General features: G+C 37.4%; 1 protein-coding gene across 5 annotated transcripts in view; it reads right to left on the bottom strand.

Moving 5' to 3' along the window:
* Nucleotides 1–9,800, bottom strand: part of LOC114649957 (NACHT, LRR and PYD domains-containing protein 12-like) — a 42,694-nt gene extending 32,894 nt beyond the window's left edge. For all 5 annotated transcript variants that reach the window (XM_028799353.2, XM_051926478.1, XM_051926476.1 and 2 more), the window contains exons 1-2: nt 9,697–9,800; nt 2,793–2,902 (exon numbers count right to left, since the gene is read on the bottom strand). In XM_028799353.2, the coding sequence (XP_028655186.1) occupies nt 2,793–2,802 (10 nt within the window). In that variant the 5' untranslated portion in view covers nt 2,803–2,902; nt 9,697–9,800. The remainder of the gene's footprint in view (nt 1–2,792; nt 2,903–9,696) is intronic.
* Nucleotides 9,801–20,350: the final 10,550 nt, after the last annotated feature.

Here is a 20,350-nt window from a genome sequence, read left to right as displayed (position 1 = left end):
AATACAGTACATGTATTACGCATTTACTATTATGTAACAAATCCTTAACATACACTTATTTGGGCCTTTGTAACACTTATAAAGCATTAGTAAAGTGTTAATTCATCTCTGCAATGTGACCAACTAAGAAAACTTCACTTTGTAGTGATCTGAGGTGGCTTAAGTGAGACAAATTTCTCTTGATATTACATATTTAGCATAATCCCTGTGAGTTATTTATATTAACAAGTAGAGAAAAGCCAAGCAAAATGACACCTTTTATTGCTTGGCTTTTCTCTACATTCATAATGGCTAACACGGTACAACACCCTAGTACTACAGACTTATATTAACAAGTAATTTTATCATCCTATCAATATGTCACACTGCACAGAGATGAAATACCAATCTACTGATGTTTTGTGTTATAAAGACCAAAAGAAGCTTTTACGGTCTTGTTACATAAGAGTAAATGAGTAATAGATTAATTTTTACAGTGCCTAATTACCTATGAACTGATTGAATTGACAGTTTACATAGGCCAATATATAGATTTTTTTTTTTTTTTAAACTTATGGATGCATTTGAAAGCGAAGCATTCCAGATACCAAGAAATTGTTGGGGAGAGCCAGTAAATCTATAGTAACAATTTAGAAAGTTAATAAAAGTAAAGTAAGGCTAATATTGGGACCTCTTAGCTAGTAGCTAAATTAACAAGCCCTATGGACTCAATAATGGTCGCCACTCATTTGTCAGATTTGTTAGCATCTTTTCTTTAAATCCAAGCAGAAAGCTGTTGAATTATGCAAGAAAGAGAGGTATGTAAATCCTGCCATTGAGGCTTTGCAACAAGTGTGCATATTTCATTTGAAAATGAGTGATTATTGTTCATCAGAGCTATGTCCTTTGCTTAATGAAACTGGAGTTATGCCTCATCAGCAAAGCTCTGTAGAGTAATAACATTGATAGACCATAGCAAGTGATAATTGGCTAAGTATGTTGTAACGTTCAGAGGACACTCTGGATCACAAATTAAGATAATGTCTATGGATGGTTTGGTTACTGTTTGAACAAGCACCATAGGATGGTATTGCTGCCTTTTTCGACTTTGTCATCACCAACGTCTGCTACAGACACTATGTGACCATGAGCAAGTCCTTCATCTGCCTGTTCTCCAATTGGAAAAACCAAAACAAATGTAACCAATTGTATTTGAAATACTTTGTCACCTTGGATATACACGTCCACCAAATAAGTAAATGTAAATTCATGCAAGTTCTTGCTCAGGATGTTACAGCAGCAATGTTAATAAAGTGTACTTGAAACTTTATTGAAATACATGCTGTACATGCATTTTTTTCTTAGTATGACCTTTCTTTACACAAGGAATGAATATATTGCCATGAGAGAAATATACCTCAAACAATTAAAATTGTAGAAATTCTGTAGAACATTTACAGATTGAGTGCCTATAAAATTGATGTGATGTTTGGTGTGCTATGGGATAACTTAGAAAAGTAAAAGACACGAATTACAGACCTTCCTTAATGAAAATCCAGGGTTGTGAAAAGCTTAAAACTTTGCCAGTAGCACTGAGTGGAAGACAAGTTCCATCCTTGATTAGAAGGGGCCAAGCCTTTACTGAGCACAATCACGTATACAGAGCAGATCTATTGCTGCATGTTAAGTATGTCTTTTGGATGTCAAAGAAAAATGTCATGTACTGTACATAGATTGCAGTTATGCACAGTACACACATACAGGGTCTAGATTCAAACCCATCTTCTGGAACTGTGTGACAGTACCCCTGCATCCTTTTTATTAGAAAAATGAAACAGACCCTAAATGCACAATCCTTCTTTTTTTTTTTTTTTTTTTTTTTTTATAACAATATTTAGGGATAGAGTGTGAGTAAGAATAAATCATAGAGAAAAACATATAGGCTTATTATTTTTCCTCTAAACACCTCTAAAATCATTTATTTTGTCTTTTCAGTGTCCCAGGGTATCCATTTTTTTTAATATCACAGCTTCCTTTTTGAATGAATAGGTGAAGGAGACATGTCAATCAGAAAACTGCAAAAGATATCAAGAATAGGGTCACTCTACTTAATGAAACTGTAGATGAAAGGTAGTGTATTATGCTTATAGACTGATGTTATCAGGTCTAAAAGGGCTTAAATTAACAGTACTGTAATAGAATTCATCACTGACTGATAGTGCTGCGAATGCTCTGGGTTTGTGTGAACAGAGGGGACACAGCTGCATATTGAAATAAAACTTGCTTTGAATGAAGAAAAGTTTACTCCAACAGAAAGATAAATACATAATGCTTTGCTTGCTTGTTAAGGGTTTGAGATTTGCAGTAGTATGATCTATTCATTTAAAAATCAAGTGATGACAGGCAATATCCCATAAAACTGCCACACATCTGAGATGGAATGATACCCTAACCAGGGTTGCTTTCCACTCTGCACCTGATGCTGCCAAGATAGGCACAGTCACCAGTGACAATGAATGGTATAAAGTGGGTGCTGAACATGGATATACAAAGAAATACAACCAGCCAGCTCTCTTTTTTTGTTTATCAGTAGTCCTTATTATTGTCACATTAGGGCAGAACACCGGTCGCTTGGTTTCTCTAAAGTGTTGCATCACTTAATGCTTATATTAGATTCTTGTCTGCTTAAAAACAGCTGAAACTGTGCTGATAACAGAAACATGATGGCTAAATCCTAAATTTATGTAATGTATGTTTTGGTGTTTCAGTACCTGCAAAGCATAAATATAACAATATAGCAAATTCTTACTTACCTAATTCCATCTTGAACTATCTGGCTTTAGTATCAAAAGAGCTGCTGTCCTCCTCCTCCTACTGTTGTGAATTTTTGGCAGTTAATAAACGCCACAGGTAAGGCAGCCTACTGAATTAGAAGGTAAAAGAAACAACACTCTAAGCAATAAAATTAATAAGGAATTGCCTTTTTTAATGCAGCAGTATCCATCCATCTGCTTATTTTCCAAACAAACTTTTTACATTTTAGTATTCCGAAGAGCCCCCAGGCAGCCTTAAGCACAACAACTACAACAGTCCAGGGTAGGATGCACACACTCATACAGGAATATTTTAAGCCAACAATTAATTAAACCTGCACATCATCGGGGACATGAGAGCAAACAATAAGCATGGGAGAACATGCAAGCATACAGACACTGACTCAAGATTGTGGAGCTGTGAGACAGCAGTATTAACTACTATGTCGCCCAATAATAGCATGATTTCAGTAAATTAGATTCTAAAAATATATGTACTTCAGATATCCTAAAACCCTTTAACAAATGGAACTTTTTAAAAATGAGATAAATAAGAAGAGTTGTTTACAACGTGTTAGTATTGTTTTAAATGTAGTAGAGCTAAAACTATTCATACTTCAATTAACAAAACGTAGGCGAAATGTAATACCTGGTTTGCCACTCAAACCTATAAATCTGCATTACTAATAACCCTTCTCTATGACTTGTTTCATGTTAATTAACACTTGCAAGTAAGAAATTATCCAATCTCTCTACATATCACAATAATCCATCCATCCATTGACCCAGAATACCAAGTATGTGGAAGTTAGCTGGTTTATGTAGCATAAAACTTTATATATGTTTAGAGAAAGTTTACTCTTAGTTTTTGATTGCACAGTTAGAATGAACGCAGCAGTGTACTGTATAATAAAAATAGCAAGCTTCACACTAACATCAGGTATTTTAAGCTGTATTGTTCCTGGCATTAGACAAGTTTCTACATAAGAATCTGTTACGATTGTATTTATTATATGCAATAATGACTGGACACATTAATTTCAGTGACACCACAATACTGTAAGAGCATGATATGACCCTTTAGTCCACGGGTGTCAAACTCCAGTCCTGGAGGGCTGCAGTGGCTGCCGGTTTTCATTGTAACCATCTTCATTAGTGACCAGTTTTTGCTGCTAATTAACTTCTTTTGCTTTCATTTTAATTGACTTGACTCAGGCCCCTTGTTTTGTCTCATTTTCCTTAATTAGGAGCCAAACAATAATGAGACACAAAACGGGCCACCACATGACCAGCCCACCTGTGCCCATCACACAATATCTGAAAATAAAGAAAAGTGATGGTCTTGCTGGCGGCACGGTGGCGCAGTGGTAGCGCTGCTGCCTCGCAGTTAGGAGACCTGGGTTCGCTTCCCGGGTCCTCCCTGCGTGGAGTTTGCATGTTCTCCCCGTGTCTGCGTGGGTTTCCTCCGGGCACTCCGGTTTCCTCCCACAGTCCAAAGACATGCAGGTTAGGTGGATTGGCGATTCTAAATTGGCCCTAGTGTGTGCTTGGTGTGTGGGTGTGTTTGTGTGTGTCCTGCGGTGGGTTGGCACCTTGCCCAGGATTGGTTCCCTGCCTTGTGCCCTGTGTTGGCTGGGATTGGCTCCAGCAGACCCCCGTGACCCTGTGTTCGGATTCAGCGGGTTGGAAAATGGATGGATGGATGGATGGTCTTGCTAAGTGTGATCTCTCAGGTCACCAAAACATCTTGACGATGTTCTTAGAAAAAACAGAAAAATCAACAGTTTGGGAAATGTCTGCTGTGACAGAATGAGAGCAGCAACAAGTCATGGAATTAAATAACGGCTTTAATTAACAGCAAGGATCATCTTCTCATTAAGAGATTGGCTGAAGTTTGAAATTCCAGCTTAGCTGGTCATCTGTTGGCTCGTTTCACATCTCATTTCTGTTTGGCTGACATTTAATAAAGAAAGGAATAAATTCGTGGGACTTAATCCTTAAAAACAAGGCTATTAAAATGAATGGAAAATAAGTTAATTAGCAGTGAAAACTGGTCACTGATTAGGAAAAGGGTTAGATTGAAAACCTGCAGCCACTTTGGCCCTCCAGGCCCGGAGTTTGCCACCCCTGCTTTAGTCTATCTAGCTTGTTTGTATTTTATAAGAATAGGCTATTGACCAACCAGAATATATTTTTAAAAAAAAAGTAAAAATTGGGATTTTGCTTTTTACTTCCAATAACTACCTGCTTTCTGTTTTGAATGACATTCACATAAACCTTTTTGGAGGTTCTTTATCATGATAGAAGAAATCCAGTGGTTTCTCTTTATTATTGCTTTTTAATTTTTTAGACACACTTGGATAATGTGCTGTGAAGTCTGCAAATTATTATGTCCAAAAGAAAATTATAGTGATTATCGGCATAAATTAATGCCCTCTGGAGAACCAAAATGAATGTTACACACGTAGCCAAACAAGTGACTACACAAAGCTAAGTAGTACTAGATTTCCTAACAGCCAACATACCCACATCCGCATTATTGAAGAAAAAGGATTGTGCCATCATGGTTAAGAATCTAGACCGTGAGTTTCATAATAGAGTAAAGGCACTCAGCAGGAGGCTGTTGTAAGTGTTACTATGATATTCTAATACTTCCTGCTTGACACTCATTAGAGACAGAACTTTTCTTAGCTCGGGGAATGTTTCTTTAGCTTAATGTTACACCTTACACTTGTCTAGTATCTTTTCCAAGCCTCTTGCTTACTATTGCTAGTTATTTGCCTGTCTGATTAGACCACTTGTAGTCTGCTTATATTGGTAAACAATCTCCTAATATTCTTTAGGCACTCCATTCCCATGTGAACCTGATGGCTTCTTACATCTTTGCTCTTCAGAAATCTCAAAATAAATGGTTGGGTTTTTCTTACATTTGCTTTGATTGTTTTTTTACTTTTCTTTTTGCCTTTCTGAATTGTTTTCTTTAGCTTTATGGTGCATATTTTTGATTTCTGTTTGTCTTCCTGGTTTGCTTACCTTTGTTTATCAGAATACTACTTTATTAATAACTGGAACCCATCCCTACCCAAAACTTTAGGGTGGGCACTTGCAATATGTGCCTACAAGTATAGTTTGGTACAATTGTTCAGCAGCAGTTGTCTCTTTTGGTACTATCACCTGTCAGGTACCCCCACTAAGTCAGAAATAACTTTGGGGGAGTGCAGATCTAAAGGGGAAAAGGGAAAATGAGAAATGATTTCAAATGGACACCTGGAGGTAAAAAAGCAATGACAGAATGTGGTACCAAAGTCACGAAAAAGCTATCTAGAAATGTTATGTTTTTGATACATATCTGAAAGGATTCACTGTAATTGAGAATAGTGCTGCAAGCAAAATAAGCAGGACATGGGAATGTAGAAATGACAGACGTACACTTGGGCACTTGTATGAGATGGAATTTGTGTAGACCATTCATACTTGCCATTTTTTCTAGATCTGAACATCCATTATCCAACCCGCTATATCCTAACTACAGGGTCACAGGGGTCTGCTGGAGCCAATCCCAGCCAACACATTGTGCAAGGCAGGAAACAAACCTCGGGTAGGGCGCCAGCCCACCACAAGATCTGAACACTGGATTTTTAAAAATTAGACCATGTCCTGTTTTTATCATCCAATTACATAATCTTTTTGTACAATGTTAACACATTTGGAATCCCATCAAATGTCTTTATGGCTCTTAATGAAACATTTTGAACATTTTCCTTGTGAACAGTGACTAAAGTGTTACATAGAAGTATACTCTTCCGCTATACAAAGGCGCATTTTGAATAGTATATATTGAACTGCACCTGTGTAACTCACAATTGTTGTCTGTCCGTTTTCTAGTATTCCCAAATTCACCAAAGCAATCCATTTATTATAGAGTTGCTTTTTTGTACAAAAGCAAAAAATAAAAATGTGCTGTTATTGCTGGCTCAGAACAGGAAACCCCCAATGTTAACCACAAGCTGCTGACAAAAAAACAAGACGGAAGCGGCCTGGTTGTACCACACAAACAGGAACAGAGTTCAAAGTACTAAAATAAGCCAAGACAATTAAAAGCACACTTATACTTTTTAACTTTCTATTAAGATTAAACAGTGAAGAGTAATCATGTTACAGTACCCTCAATTTTCTAACATTTGCTTAAAAGGTTACGACATATTCAGTTCATTATGCTTATAATTTCTGTTTCCTACAGGTTTAAGTGTGGTATTTTTTAAGTCCCCCAACCCCACAAACTTTGACTTGTGTTATCATATAAATGTAAAAAAGGATCTGACAAAAGGCTTTTAATATTGATCTAAGGGTTTGCCTGTGCTGCTCTGGCTTATGTCTGGACAATCATGACCCATTTGCATATTGTATTTACTACTTTATGTCTACTACCATTTTATTGCACAACCACAAAGCTTAAAGAGCTTATATATTATATAAGATTAAAGCCAAATACAAATTCTGCAGTTGCAGTACAAACATCCTGTAACTAGATAAATACTATAGCTTTAGTTCAAGCTATAGCACTAAAATTGAAGACACTGAGGAGGCAGCAAAAACAATTTGAAAGACTTGGAAAAGCTTCCGAACTGGGCAAAGACTTAGAAAGTGAAGTTCAATGTAGAAAAATTCAAAGGGCTACACATGGGCAAAAGGAATGCCAGTTATATATATTAGATGAGAGACACTGCCCTACTTTAGAGGTTTATGCTGACACAATATTTTCATCATCTTAGCAATGTGCAGAAGCCATTAAAACAAATTTGATTTTTATCGTAAAAACTGTTCTACAGTACATAAATCTAGGGATCGTGGGAGGTGAGTGACGCGGCTTGAAATGAGAGAGCGTGAGAAGCATACTTTATTGAAAATCAATCCAGACAGTAAGTGTGGCTAGAACAGGTTGAGATGCACAAGAATTACAAATAAAGGCTTAGGACAAACACTGATGGTACACATAAGAAATATCAAATATTTTAAAATGTATTCTATTCCCTGTCTTTGGCATGTGATATAAATAGTAATATATAATGCACAAAAAGAAATCTATAAAAAAAAAAAAAAAAAAGTCCAAGGATGTGAACAACAGTATGCACCTACCTTAACAAAAAGACACGTGTCTGTGTATCTGTGTGACCATTCAGGGCTATGTCTCTGTTCTATGCCATTTGGTATCCTATTTGTGAAAGCAGTGCTAATGTTTATGATGCTCCATCTGTTGGAATTAAAAATGCAACGTATTTTATTATGACATAGATTACAAAATACATTCCAGTAGATGGTACACTATAAACATTAACTCTAACATGCTGAGGTCCACTTTGATTACTTAGATTTCAACCCATCACAGACAGTTAGCACAACTGGTATGCAATAAGTTGCCACGCAATCCTATAAAAATCTGTGGCAGTTGCAATCCTCCATGAATCTCATTTGGCCTCTACCGTTTTCTAAAAGGTGCAGTGTTTTTTCTACTTGTTGTGCAAGTTATCTTATAAACCAATATCATCTGTCATAACTTACTTCTGCCCATTTGTTTTTTAATAAAGATATCTATGATAAAATAGCCATTCAGGTCCTCACCAACCCAGTAGATTTTCAATAGGCTTTCTTCATTGACTGTGCCAGGGCTGGTGCCTGTCATAAAATACGGCTCAATAAACATTAATAACACTGTTTTTGAAGAATCTGGATAATGTAAACTCCACAATAGGAGAAAGTCATTTACTTTCAAAGGCTGTGAAAGAAATTCAAATTTAGGTGTATCCAACTCTGATAAAATGCTAGATCCTATATCCCCTCACCCCAGCACAAACAAAGTGTCAGAAGGTGGAGAACTGGATCAGTGACCCAGAAAGTGACTCAGTCCTAACAAATGAAAGTACTTTGCTCATGTCTGGCAGCTGTGACATGCTTCACACATTGTATCGAACTGATGAAATGACTCTGAAATACATTAAGCATTATAGGGTAGCACGGTGCCATAATGGTTTGTGCATTTGCTTCACAATTCCAGGAGCTTCAGTTCAATTCTCCATCCTGCTAGTATCTTTGTGGCATTTTTACATTGTATTCTGTTATCACTGATATTTTTGGATATGGCTTATTGTTACAAAATTGTGATCTCTGTCTCTTAGATAAGTAAAGAAACACAAATTGAAATTGTTCCAACTTTCAAAACTAAGTCCCTGAGCACACCTTACTGTTAAACTATGTTGTTCTCTCATGTTTATGTAATAAACTTTCTCATAGTGCACAGAGATGTAATAACTACTCTCTTCTCAAGAAGGAAAAGTTTAAAATACATGCAGGAATCTACTTCTGCTTTTGAAAACAAAACCATTCTAAATGGAAATTATCAAAAAGCACACTTTTTGACAAATATTAAGAATTTTACATAAAATTAATTTCAGTCCTCTTCTTTTAGATGACAGAATGTTATAATCATTTTTCGTTTTTGTCTATTGTCTTCCATTACAATGATCTCAAAACCATTCACTCATTACTCCGATTAAGAGAATATAAAATACTGACACACCCAACAGGGATGAATTTGTGATGCAGAGTTTTATTACCAAATAAAAATCAAGCAGTAATTATTTAGGGAACCTCTCATTTTGAGCATTTGACGGGATAATGAACATTATTACTACTGAGGTAGTGTAAAAGAATTGTGATTGTATTAGTAAATGGGTCATAGCATTTTACATTACATCATAAGTTTACACATTTAGTTAGCTAGATCTTATTGAGCAAATACTTATAATTTACCATTCAATAATCTTAAATCGTATGCCTCCGAAATTATTTTCAGATAGGTTTTAATACAATGCAATTTGAGGAACAAATTTATTCACATGAAACATACCTGTTACCATTATCACAGTGCTTTTGAAATGGAGAGTGCATGCCAAAGTATTTCCATGTTCATTACTTCATTAAATGCTTCTGTGTTTGTTGTGCTGCTGCTTGTCATGAAGGTTTTATCAGAATATAGTAATATATCTCAGGATATCTCCGCTTTGGGCAACATCTAACTTCCTCTTTCCTATAGCCAATCTGTTTTTGGGAAATTCTGCTATATTTTAAATATTTCTTTTCTTTTATAAAGAATATTCACATAGCGGTGATCAATGAAAATACCCCTGTTTGAGTATATGCAGTAGTCCTGTCTAGGGCTTGTCCTTCCCTTGCACCTCACTTTACCAGGATCTCCAAAACCTTGAATTTTATTAAGCTGGTTTGAGAATCTTATTTTATTTAAAATATGAAGGTGGTATGACATAGTGGCAGAGTTTTTCACATTTGTTGGCTTACTGATCCAAGGACTTTGGGTTGTAGTGTGCACATTTTCCTTAATTGTATCTGGCTTTTCACCGGGTACTTTGGCTTTCACTCACTTCCCAAAGATGTGCTTGTTACACAGATCATCATGTGAGTGAATATATGTGTGTGTGTGTATTTGTGAGTTTGCCCTGCAATGTATTTGCCATAATTGAGTCCACTCTGGCTCTCAGTGGACAATATCATGAAAAAAGTAGGAAACACAATGATCTTATGTGAATGTGAGCCTAAATAGATTTCTCTTTCTTATTTATTTCATTCTGCACTGGATATTCAGAATTAACACATCTTCTGTTAGAGATGGTTTAAAGTCTCCGAAATCTCCTACGAGATTCACAGGGCATCACTAGATATCATTTCAAAAGCTTTCAAGCTAGTAAAAATACAAACTTTGAAGCTACAGAAGTTGGGAGCCATAAAATAAGCTATCACTTAACCCACTGTTCACCTGAACAGCCTGCTATTCCACTTATGAGTCTGAGTTCCAACTTCAGAAGTGTTCAGTACATGCACTAAATATAATGAATATTATCTTAATGATGCGCTGCAGTGGCAGGGATCAATATTAACAAACTTAAATCCTATTTAAAAAATACCTACCCATCAGTTTCTAAGTTGTTTACACAGTTAAGGGAGCACAGGGAGCAATGGGTTCAAAGGAAATCAATCCTGTATGAGGTACCGGTTGATAGCAGTACTTTTTCATAAACATGGCCAAATTCAGTAATATGAGGCCAATTCAGAGTCACCAGTTAACCTAACAACACATCTTTTGAGATGTGTGAGAAAATTCAGAGTACCAAGAAAAATTCCATTCAGAGAATATGCATATTCCATAAGCAGGACTTTGGTCCAAGATCTAAACCAGGATCTTGGAAGCGTGAGGCAGTAGTGCTAACCAATAGGTCGCCCCTATATTAAAAGTATGTCAATAATTATAAAAAGAATAATAATATACTTATTATTGTGTAATGAAACTTGGACAAATTAATTTCTGTCTATCTAAACGGTAATCAAGTAAAAAGGCTTTAGGCTCTTATGTGCATACTTCACTTTGAGCCTCAGTTTTTGTTGTTTTGCATATGTGCAAATTACAAAAGGCTCTACATAAAGGATGGCAAGTATAGTAGGATACCAGGTCAAATCCAGAAGAACCAGCAATGGGGCATATTGCAGAGCAGGGTCAGAGTCTCACAACGCCCTGGCCAGACACAGGAATAATGCACAGGCAAGGTCAGTGACAAAGTAAGAGATGTACAGGAGGTGAGAGGTAGGAATACTGGCAGACAAATAGAGGCGGGGAAGTGTGATCAGTAACACCAACTAATAACGCAGGATTCACATACTGGAGTAAGGCCAGAAAGACAATAAGATTTACATACTGCAGTAAGGCCAGAAAGACAATAGGATTTGTGACCTTATTTTGTAATTTGTGCTGTCTGATTTTTGTGTACAGTATGATAAATCTTTATTTTTGTATAATTTGGCCTCCTTGGCATTACAGTATTCTGGGCTTTGCAAGTGCCACCTATCTTCAACAAAGATAAATTAGTGTATGCCAGTTTAGAGGAGAGAAATATTATTGTGACTATGGAATTGAATAAGCCTCCCACTTTCATCAGGTAGACATCATCCAGTGTTTTGATAGCACAAACAGGTATTTAGGTTTTGCTTATACATTCTTATGATTTCTATATAGGAGTACAGGTTTCAGCTGGAGAACTTTGTTTCTTGGTGCAAAGAGAGTTATCTACACCTTAATATTGGCAAAACCAAAGAACTGCTTATTGACTTTCACTGTACCAAATGGCAGCTATGTCCGGTCAGTATTCAGTGGGTGGATGTAGAGGCAGTGCACTATTACAAGTACTTGGGGGTCCACATTTAATAAAAGGTTGGACTGGTCTCGGAACACAGAGAAACTATATAAGAAAGGGCAGAGAAGATTCTTCTTCCTTAGGAGACTATGTTCCTTGAATGTGAGTAGTGCCATTCTTCACATCTTCTATAGTTCTGTGATGGCCAGGGCAGTTTTTTACTCTGTGGGGTGCAGGGCTGATAACATCATTTCAAGAGAGGCTAACTGAATTAACAAGCAATTAAAAGGACAAGCTCAGTTATAGGATCCACCCTCGACCCCCTGGAGGCAGTAGCAAAGGAGAGAATTAAACCAAAACTTAGTGCCATTATGAACAGGGCTGCACATCCTCTCTCTGACTCAATAACACAGAGGGATTTCAGCCAACAAATTATTCAAGAGAAGTGTGTCAAGAAACCCTTCAAGAGCTTCTTTATATCAACAGTGAAACATCTGTATACTGCCTCACTGTAAGTGTGACAATCAAGACTGAAGTTTCTTTAATGTTCTTCATTTTTTTTGTCATTCTGGTGTGTGTGTATGTATTTATTTATCTATTTGCCATAACCCCTTTGGACAAATCAAGATCTATCTATCTCCATGTATTGATGCATGCATGCTGTGTCCTAAACACAACTCATTGGATTATACATGCTAAAAGTGTAAATTTGCACTTTTTTGCTTGGATTGTTTTTATTGATGGTGTACCATGACTGCAGTTTGGCAAAGGCATTTTCAGTTGAGGTCTTTTGTGTTATAGTGTAGCTCATTTTATAATGTCCTTTAAGGCACTATATATACTACATGCTGCAAAACTTCTGTACAATTGCAGAAAAGAAATGTAGGTAAATGCGGATGTGCATTGATACAGAAAGCAGAAATGAAATAAAAGGACAGAAACACAAATCAAGAACGTGAAATAATTAAATTCTGTAAAGCAGCTGCCCACAAATATGGGAGCACCCTTCAGACCGTGTAGCAAATTAGAATCCACGTATGTAGGGTAGAAATTTCACTTCTGACAAGAATCAATTTCACACTAGGAGTGATGGAATTTATTGTAGAGATGAAAACTATTTAGCTGGTGACAGTAATGTTCCTTTGGTGCAGCCGAGCCGTCCACAGCATTGCTCAGTTACATTACCTTCTACTGTTAATACAATCAATGTAACAGAAATTTTGGCATGAGAAGTTGAGAGCTTATCAACCATTGAGATGTAAGTGCCAGAGCTTTTTCATTTGTTTAGCATAAGTGGGAAGGTTGAAAGTACAGCTTTCTTGTTAAAATATTTATTGATAAGTGTTGATTTTTATTTGAAAGTAAGGGTATAGCTACTGCCTGCTAATGAAGGAATGTAACTATGTAAAGACCAGAAAAAAGTTCTTGGCTAAGCCCAGTGCAGATTATGCTTTATGGTACAGAGGTAAAACTCAGAATAAGAGATTTCTGACTTCTGCTACCAAATTTAAGCATTGCATTGGGGTGCAAAATTGTTTTACCAGTATTAGCAGACTGTAGCACGGCCTTACGTTTGACACTTTATTTCTAAATCAAAAGTGTTTCAATCATTCATCCAGGATATTACAGTATTTTTATATCCGTTTTTCCATTCCTCACACTCAAACTTTCATTAACTAGCTCTAGGACTTTCAGACTTGTCTGCTATCTTTTTCCGTTTGTGTTCTGGAAATGCTGTTGTGAGAACCTTATTTAATGATAATCTGTTCCCAATGCAGTTTTAACTGCATTGTAATTTATTTAGGTTGGCAGTTTAATGTGTCTTCCTAACATTATTCATACGCAGTGCAGTTCTTATTTAGCATTTATCTTTTATCTGTAAAAGATTCCATGAAGTCACAAGGAATCCTAGAACAATTTGTAGAAATTCAGAGGCCCCTCTTGCTATGACAACTGTTACTCAGTTTCTGTGGGTGTGGGATTTTTGTCAAGCAAACTAACATGATGGCAAATAAAGACATGAAATAATGACACACTCAGAAGAATTTTGAAAAGACCAGGTAATAACGGAAATAGATTCCAGAACGCTTACCATTCAAAACCCCAAATTTGAAGGCAAATCTACAAAAATATGCCCAGTTGAGCCATAGAGAAATTTAAAAAGGCACAACATCATAACAGTCTTTTCATGATAAAAGAGCAAATCGTTAACAAAATGTTTCTCTTCTGGCAGGGAATGAAATTCTATAAAAAGGTGTAAAAGAGACAAATGGTTGAAGAGTATATTATAAGCAAAATGCAGGAAAAGTTTATCTCAACAATTAGAGGCATTAGGATAATCCGCAGTGGATGAATAAGGAGAAGAAAGGAATTGCAAAAGAAAAAGCAGATGTATAAAGAATTTAAGACAGTTAACTCCAGGATTAACCAGAAAGTTTCTGAGAACATGAAGGCAACATGTAATTAAAATAATAATTAATCAGTAATCCATCCATCCATCCATTTTCCAACCTGCTGAATCCAAACACAGGGTCACGGGGGTCTGCTGGAGCCAATCCCAGCCAACACAGGGCACAAGGCAAGAACCAATCCTGGGCAGGGTGCCAACCCACCGCAGGACACACACAGACACACACAAACACACACACACACACACACACACCAAGCACACACCAGGGCCAATTTAGAATCGCCAATCCACCTAACCTGCATGTCTTTGGACTGTGGGAGGAAACCCACGCAGACACGGGGAGAACATGCAAACTCCACGCAGGGAGGACCCGGGAAGCGAACCCAGGTCCCCAGATCTCTCAACTGCGAAGCAGCAGCGCTACCCACTGCGCCACCGTGCCGCCCTTAATCAGTAATATTAATTATAATTAAATAATTATTAATGCTAAAATGAAGTTCCAGAGAAATCTTGCAGAAAATGCAGAGTTTGATCCAAAAAGGTCCTTCAGTGTTTTAGAAGTAAAAGAACAAGGAGAGCGTGATGTATGTTAGGAACAGTAAATAGTGTCATTTTGTTTGGCTTTTCTCATCAGTAAATAGGAAATTTAAATACAAAGAAATAGCACATACTCTAGTCTACATGAATGTGTTTGTTTGTTTGTTTTTTTTTTTTTTAATTTCCACATGTGAATAACCCAGTACCTTCCAGTAGCTACACAGAATATTCAAGAGTGCTCAAGATAATTAGTGATTGCATATAAACCCTTATAAACCCAGGTTACAGTACAAACCCAAAGCACCGAATGCTGATCCATTGATTGGGACGATCGTACAAACTATAGGCCATTAAGCTTAACATGTATCACACGTAAATTATTGAATGCATAATAATTCAATATTATATAAATATAAAAAAAATTCTATTTATTCAATTTTTGTAAGTTTATTTCAACTAGTTGGTTAATATGTTCATTATGGCATTGATGCCATTGTGTATTCTGCTTTTTCTGTAATCACTGCCATTTCATGAGTGGCAGTGGCCATATTGTTTATGATTCCTATTCCCATTGCCAGTAACATGATATGGAGATTACGTGACATAATTGTCATCATCCATCCATCCATTATCCAACCCGCTATATCCTAACTACAGGGTCACGGGGGTCTGCTGGAGCCACAATCCCAGCCAACACAGGGCACAAGGAAGGGTGCCAGCCAACCGCAGGGTGTGCACACACACTCACACTAGGGACAATTTAGAATCGCCAATGCACCTAACCTGCATGTCTTTGGACTGTGGAAAGAAACCGGAGAACCCGGAGGAAACCCACGCAGACACCGGGAGAACATGCAAACTCCACACAGGGAGGACCCGGGAAGCGAACCCAGGTCTCCTAACTGCGAGGCAACAGCGCTACCACTGCACCAACATGCCACCCTTATTGTCATCATGCTCCTCCCATTTAAAATGATGCCATATCTGTTTTGGTATTGTAATGATCTGGCTCTTTGATATTTTTCATAAATTCTTCCTGACCTCTAAAAATGTATTTAGATGTTGGTTTAGAGGTTAAGGATTCTATAGTCATGTCTGTTTTTGTTCTTGATACCCGTTTTCAACATATTTATAAATGTATCATGCTCCCTCAACACCATTGTGTTTTTGTTATGGCTGTTGCCAGTTTGAAGAGCATTTATGTGTGGTTGCTGTGTCGTTCCTCAGCAAGGTTAACCCGAGGTGTTTGAGTCAAAAGTACATAGATATAAAGGCTGGGCCATGTACTTCCTGGTTATTCTTTATTAGTTTCATCTCAAACCTTAAAATTCCTGTTATTTCTGCTTTTTGACTCGATTTATGTTTTGGCTTTGGTTATGTATTTGGTTATGTGCCCTCTCTATTTGTCTGTAATTTTTTGACATGTATTGAGACTTTGAGTTAGTTGTTTTTTGACTCCCCCATTACGACCCATCACTTAATTATGATTCCTCTCTAATTTCTTTTCTAAATAAATTCTGCATGTTGTCCTGTGCAGTCTGCACAGGTATGTCCTCAAAAACAATCTACATACACTACTGCTAAATAATGGAAATAAACCGTGTTGATGTGAAGACCTGTTTGCAGTGAACTTTCGATTATGAGTTTGTTCTGCATAGTGTTTTTGACAGTGTTAAATTTTTTGCTCCAAGTGTTTCCCCGACCCCAGGCTTAGACGATTTTTGTCTGTCCCTTTTGATCTCACCAATTTTTGGTTGCTCTTTTGTAAAAATGTCTCCTTTGATTATCTTTCTCATCCTAGTGATAACAACACAGCACATGTCAAGGATAGATACAGTGCATCTGGAAAGTATTCACAGCGCATCACTTTTTCCACATTTTGTTATGTTACAGCCTTATTCCAAAATGGATTAAATTCATTTTTTTTCCTCAGAATTCTGCACACAACACCCCATAATGACAACGTGAAAAAAGTTTACTTGAGATTTTTGCAAATGTATTAAAAATAAAAAAACTGAGAAATCCCATGTACATAAGTATTCACAGCCTTTGCTAAATACTTTGTCGATGCACCTTTGGCAGCAATTCCAGCCTCAAGTCTTGTTGAGTATGATGCCACAAGCTTGACACACCTATCCTTGGCCAGTTTCGCCCATTCCTGTTTGCAGCACCTCTCAAGCTCCATCAGGTTGGATGGGAAGCGTCGGTGCACAGCCATTTTAAGATCTCTCCAGAGATGTTCAATCGGATTCAAGTCTGGGCTCTGGCTGGGCCACTCAAGGACATTCACAGAGTTGTCCTGAAGCCACTCCTTTGATATCTTGGCTGTGTGTTTAGGGTCGTTGTCCTGCTGAAAGATGAACCGTCGCCCCAGTCCTAGATCAAGAGCGCTCTGGAGCAGGTTTTCATCCAGGATGTGTCTGTACATTGCTGCAGTCATCTTTCCCTTTATCCTGACTAGTCTCCCAGTCCCTGCAGCTGAAAAACTCCGGGCGGGCTGCCATGTGCCTTTTACTAAGGAGTGGCTTCCATCTGGCCACTCTACCATACAGGCCTGATTGGTGGATTGCTGCAGAGATGGTTGTCCTTCTGGAAGGTTCTCCTCTCTCCACAGAGGACCTCTGGAGCTCTGACAGAGTGACCATCGGGTTCTTGGTCACCTCCCTGACTAAGGCCCTTCTCCCCCGATTGCTCAGTTAGATGGCCGGCCAGCTCTAGGAAGAGTCCTGGTGGTTTTGAACTTCTTTCACTTTCGGATGATGGAGGCCACTGTGCTCATTGCGACCTTCAAAGCAGCAGAAATTTTTCTGTAACCTTCCCCAGATTTGTGCCTCGAGACAATCCTGTCTCGGATGTCTACAGACAATTCCTTTGACTTCATGCTTGGTTTGTGCTCTGACATGAACTGTCAACTGTGGGACCTTATATAGACAGGTGTGTGCCTTTCCAAATCATGTCCAGTCAACTGAATTTACCACAGGTGGACTCCAATGAAGCTGCAGAAACATCTCAAGGATGATCAGGGGAAACAGGATGCACCTGAGCTCAATTTTGAGCTTCATGGCAAAGGCTGTGAATACTTATGTATATGTGCTTTCTCAATTTTTTAATTTTTAATAAATTTGCAAAAACCTCAAGTAAACTTTTTTCACGTTGTCATTATGGGGTGTTGTGTGTAGAATTCTGAGGAAAGAAATGAATTTAATCCATTTTGGAATAAGGCTGTAACATAACAAAATGTGGAAAAATTGATGCGCTGTGAATACTTTCCGGATGCACTGTATATTGGTTAATATGGGTTCAGAGTTGACATGGGTTTAGACAGGGAGATCATGTTTAACAAATATTCTAGAATTCTATGAGGAAGCAACAAAAGCATTTGAATAGAGATGTATGCAATATGATTAATTTTCAGAAATTTTTGATAAGGTGTTGCATACAAGGCTAATGATCAAACTAAACAAAGTGAGAGTTCAAAGTTTATTGCATATGAATAAGATGGATAAAGGGATGTTAGTTTACATAGCACAATGTGTCAAATACAAATCAAGATAGATTGATAATTGTTATAATCTGTAATTTGTAGTAATATTTTTGGCTTCCCCTGAACTGTTTTAACTAAAGAATATGCCTAGTTGGGAGTTGGAACCTAAGTATTATGAAAATAACATTTCTCTTCCTACAAGACATTTTCAGAAGGTAATCATTTACGGTACTGACTTCTATCACAATGCCATTTTGTTTTTGTATGAGGCTGCCATTTTGCGAGTCCTGTTGCCAAGATTTGCCTCTCAGTTGTCAGGGGCATAGTAGGCACTGGCAGTCACCGACCTATCCGAGTTTGTGGATAATCCCTGTGTTAGTCTGCGATTCTTTTGGTGATAATGATCTTATTGGCTTTAGGACTCTGCCCTTGATTTTGGTACCTCTATTTTTGACTAACGATTTAAACTTGATGACTAATCAGCTTGACTTTTGGTTCTGACTTCAGCTTGCTCCATGACTGTTTCATTTCCTTATCGTTATCATTATCATCATTTTAAACCATAAGCTATACAATGACTAGTGAGCCCTCATCTGGAATATTGTGTGTGCTTCTGGCATCTGTATTAAAAAAGATGTAACAGCACTAGAGAAGGTCCAGAGAAGAGCACAAAACTGATTCCAGGACTGAGGTGTACTATATGAGCTATGAGTTTTGTGAATATGTTGTGTGCAGGGTTGGCTTCTGCATTGCCTTGCTGGGATAAGCCCTGGATTTCTGGTTTAGCAAATAAATAAATGAATGGTAGTATTGCAGTTAAACATTAATGTTTAACATAGTGTTACATTCCTAAGATGTGGTTGTCATTGTGGTTATGCCTTAGCATTTTTATATATCATACCAGTAAGACAATTACACATAATAGGAATAAATGACTGACTCCAGACAATGCCTTAAGGTTTCATATTGTGTCTCTGGATTTTCTTCCCCCTCAAGATGTACAGCATTGCTCAGAAAAGTTATGAATATGGAAATCTGCTGCTTACTCACTTACTAAAATAAGCCTACTCTGATTCTAGGGAGGCTGATCTTCTTACGAGCTTATGCCTATGTACTTGATTTTCCTTATTGTTAATTCTTTTCCTTTGAAGTACGGGAGGGTTAAGTGATGATATAAAATGATTTGATACAAACCCACACGCAATAAGCAAAAACTGTAAATATAGTGTTTCAAGGAGACAAGCAATAGTAAAGTAAAGAACTGTTTTCATGTTTCACTTTTTACTAGTCAGTCACAGGGAACGAAATCCTGCCCCAGCAACTAGAGACCTAAAGTAGAAACTGGCCCTGGTGGTAATGTCAGTCTGTGATAGGGCACGCTAATCATTTATAGTCGGGTCTATAAGTATTTGGACAGTGACGCAACTTCCAGAATTTAGGCTGTATACACCACCACAATGGATCTGAAATCAAATCAATCAAGATGTGATTGAAATGTAGACTTTTGGCGTTAATTCAAGGAGTTTAACAAAAATATTGTTTGAGCTGTTTAGAAAAGACAGACATTTGTATACATGGTCCCCATATTTTCAGGGAATCAAATGAATTTGGACAAACTAACATAATCATAAATGTAATGATAATTTTCAATATTTGGTTGAAAATCCTTTACAATCAGTGACTGGCTGAATTCTGGACCCCATGGTCATATCCAAATGGTGGGTTTCCACTCTAGTGATATTTTGATGGGCCTTTACTGCAGCTGTCTTCAGGCTTTGTTTGTTCGTAAGACTTTCTGTCATCAGTGTTGGCTTCAGCAAGTGAAATAAATGCATATCCAATTGGGTTGAGGTCAACAGTTTGACTTGGCCATTGAAGAATATTCCACTACTACCGTATGTATTAAAACGCATGTGGTTTGCTTTCCCAG

This window comes from Erpetoichthys calabaricus, chromosome 4 (assembly GCF_900747795.2).
Source record: "Erpetoichthys calabaricus chromosome 4, fErpCal1.3, whole genome shotgun sequence".
Classification (NCBI taxonomy): Eukaryota; Metazoa; Chordata; class Cladistia; order Polypteriformes; family Polypteridae; genus Erpetoichthys; species Erpetoichthys calabaricus.
Note: the sequence above shows the minus strand (reverse complement) of the source record. Positions and strands in the feature narration are given on the sequence as shown.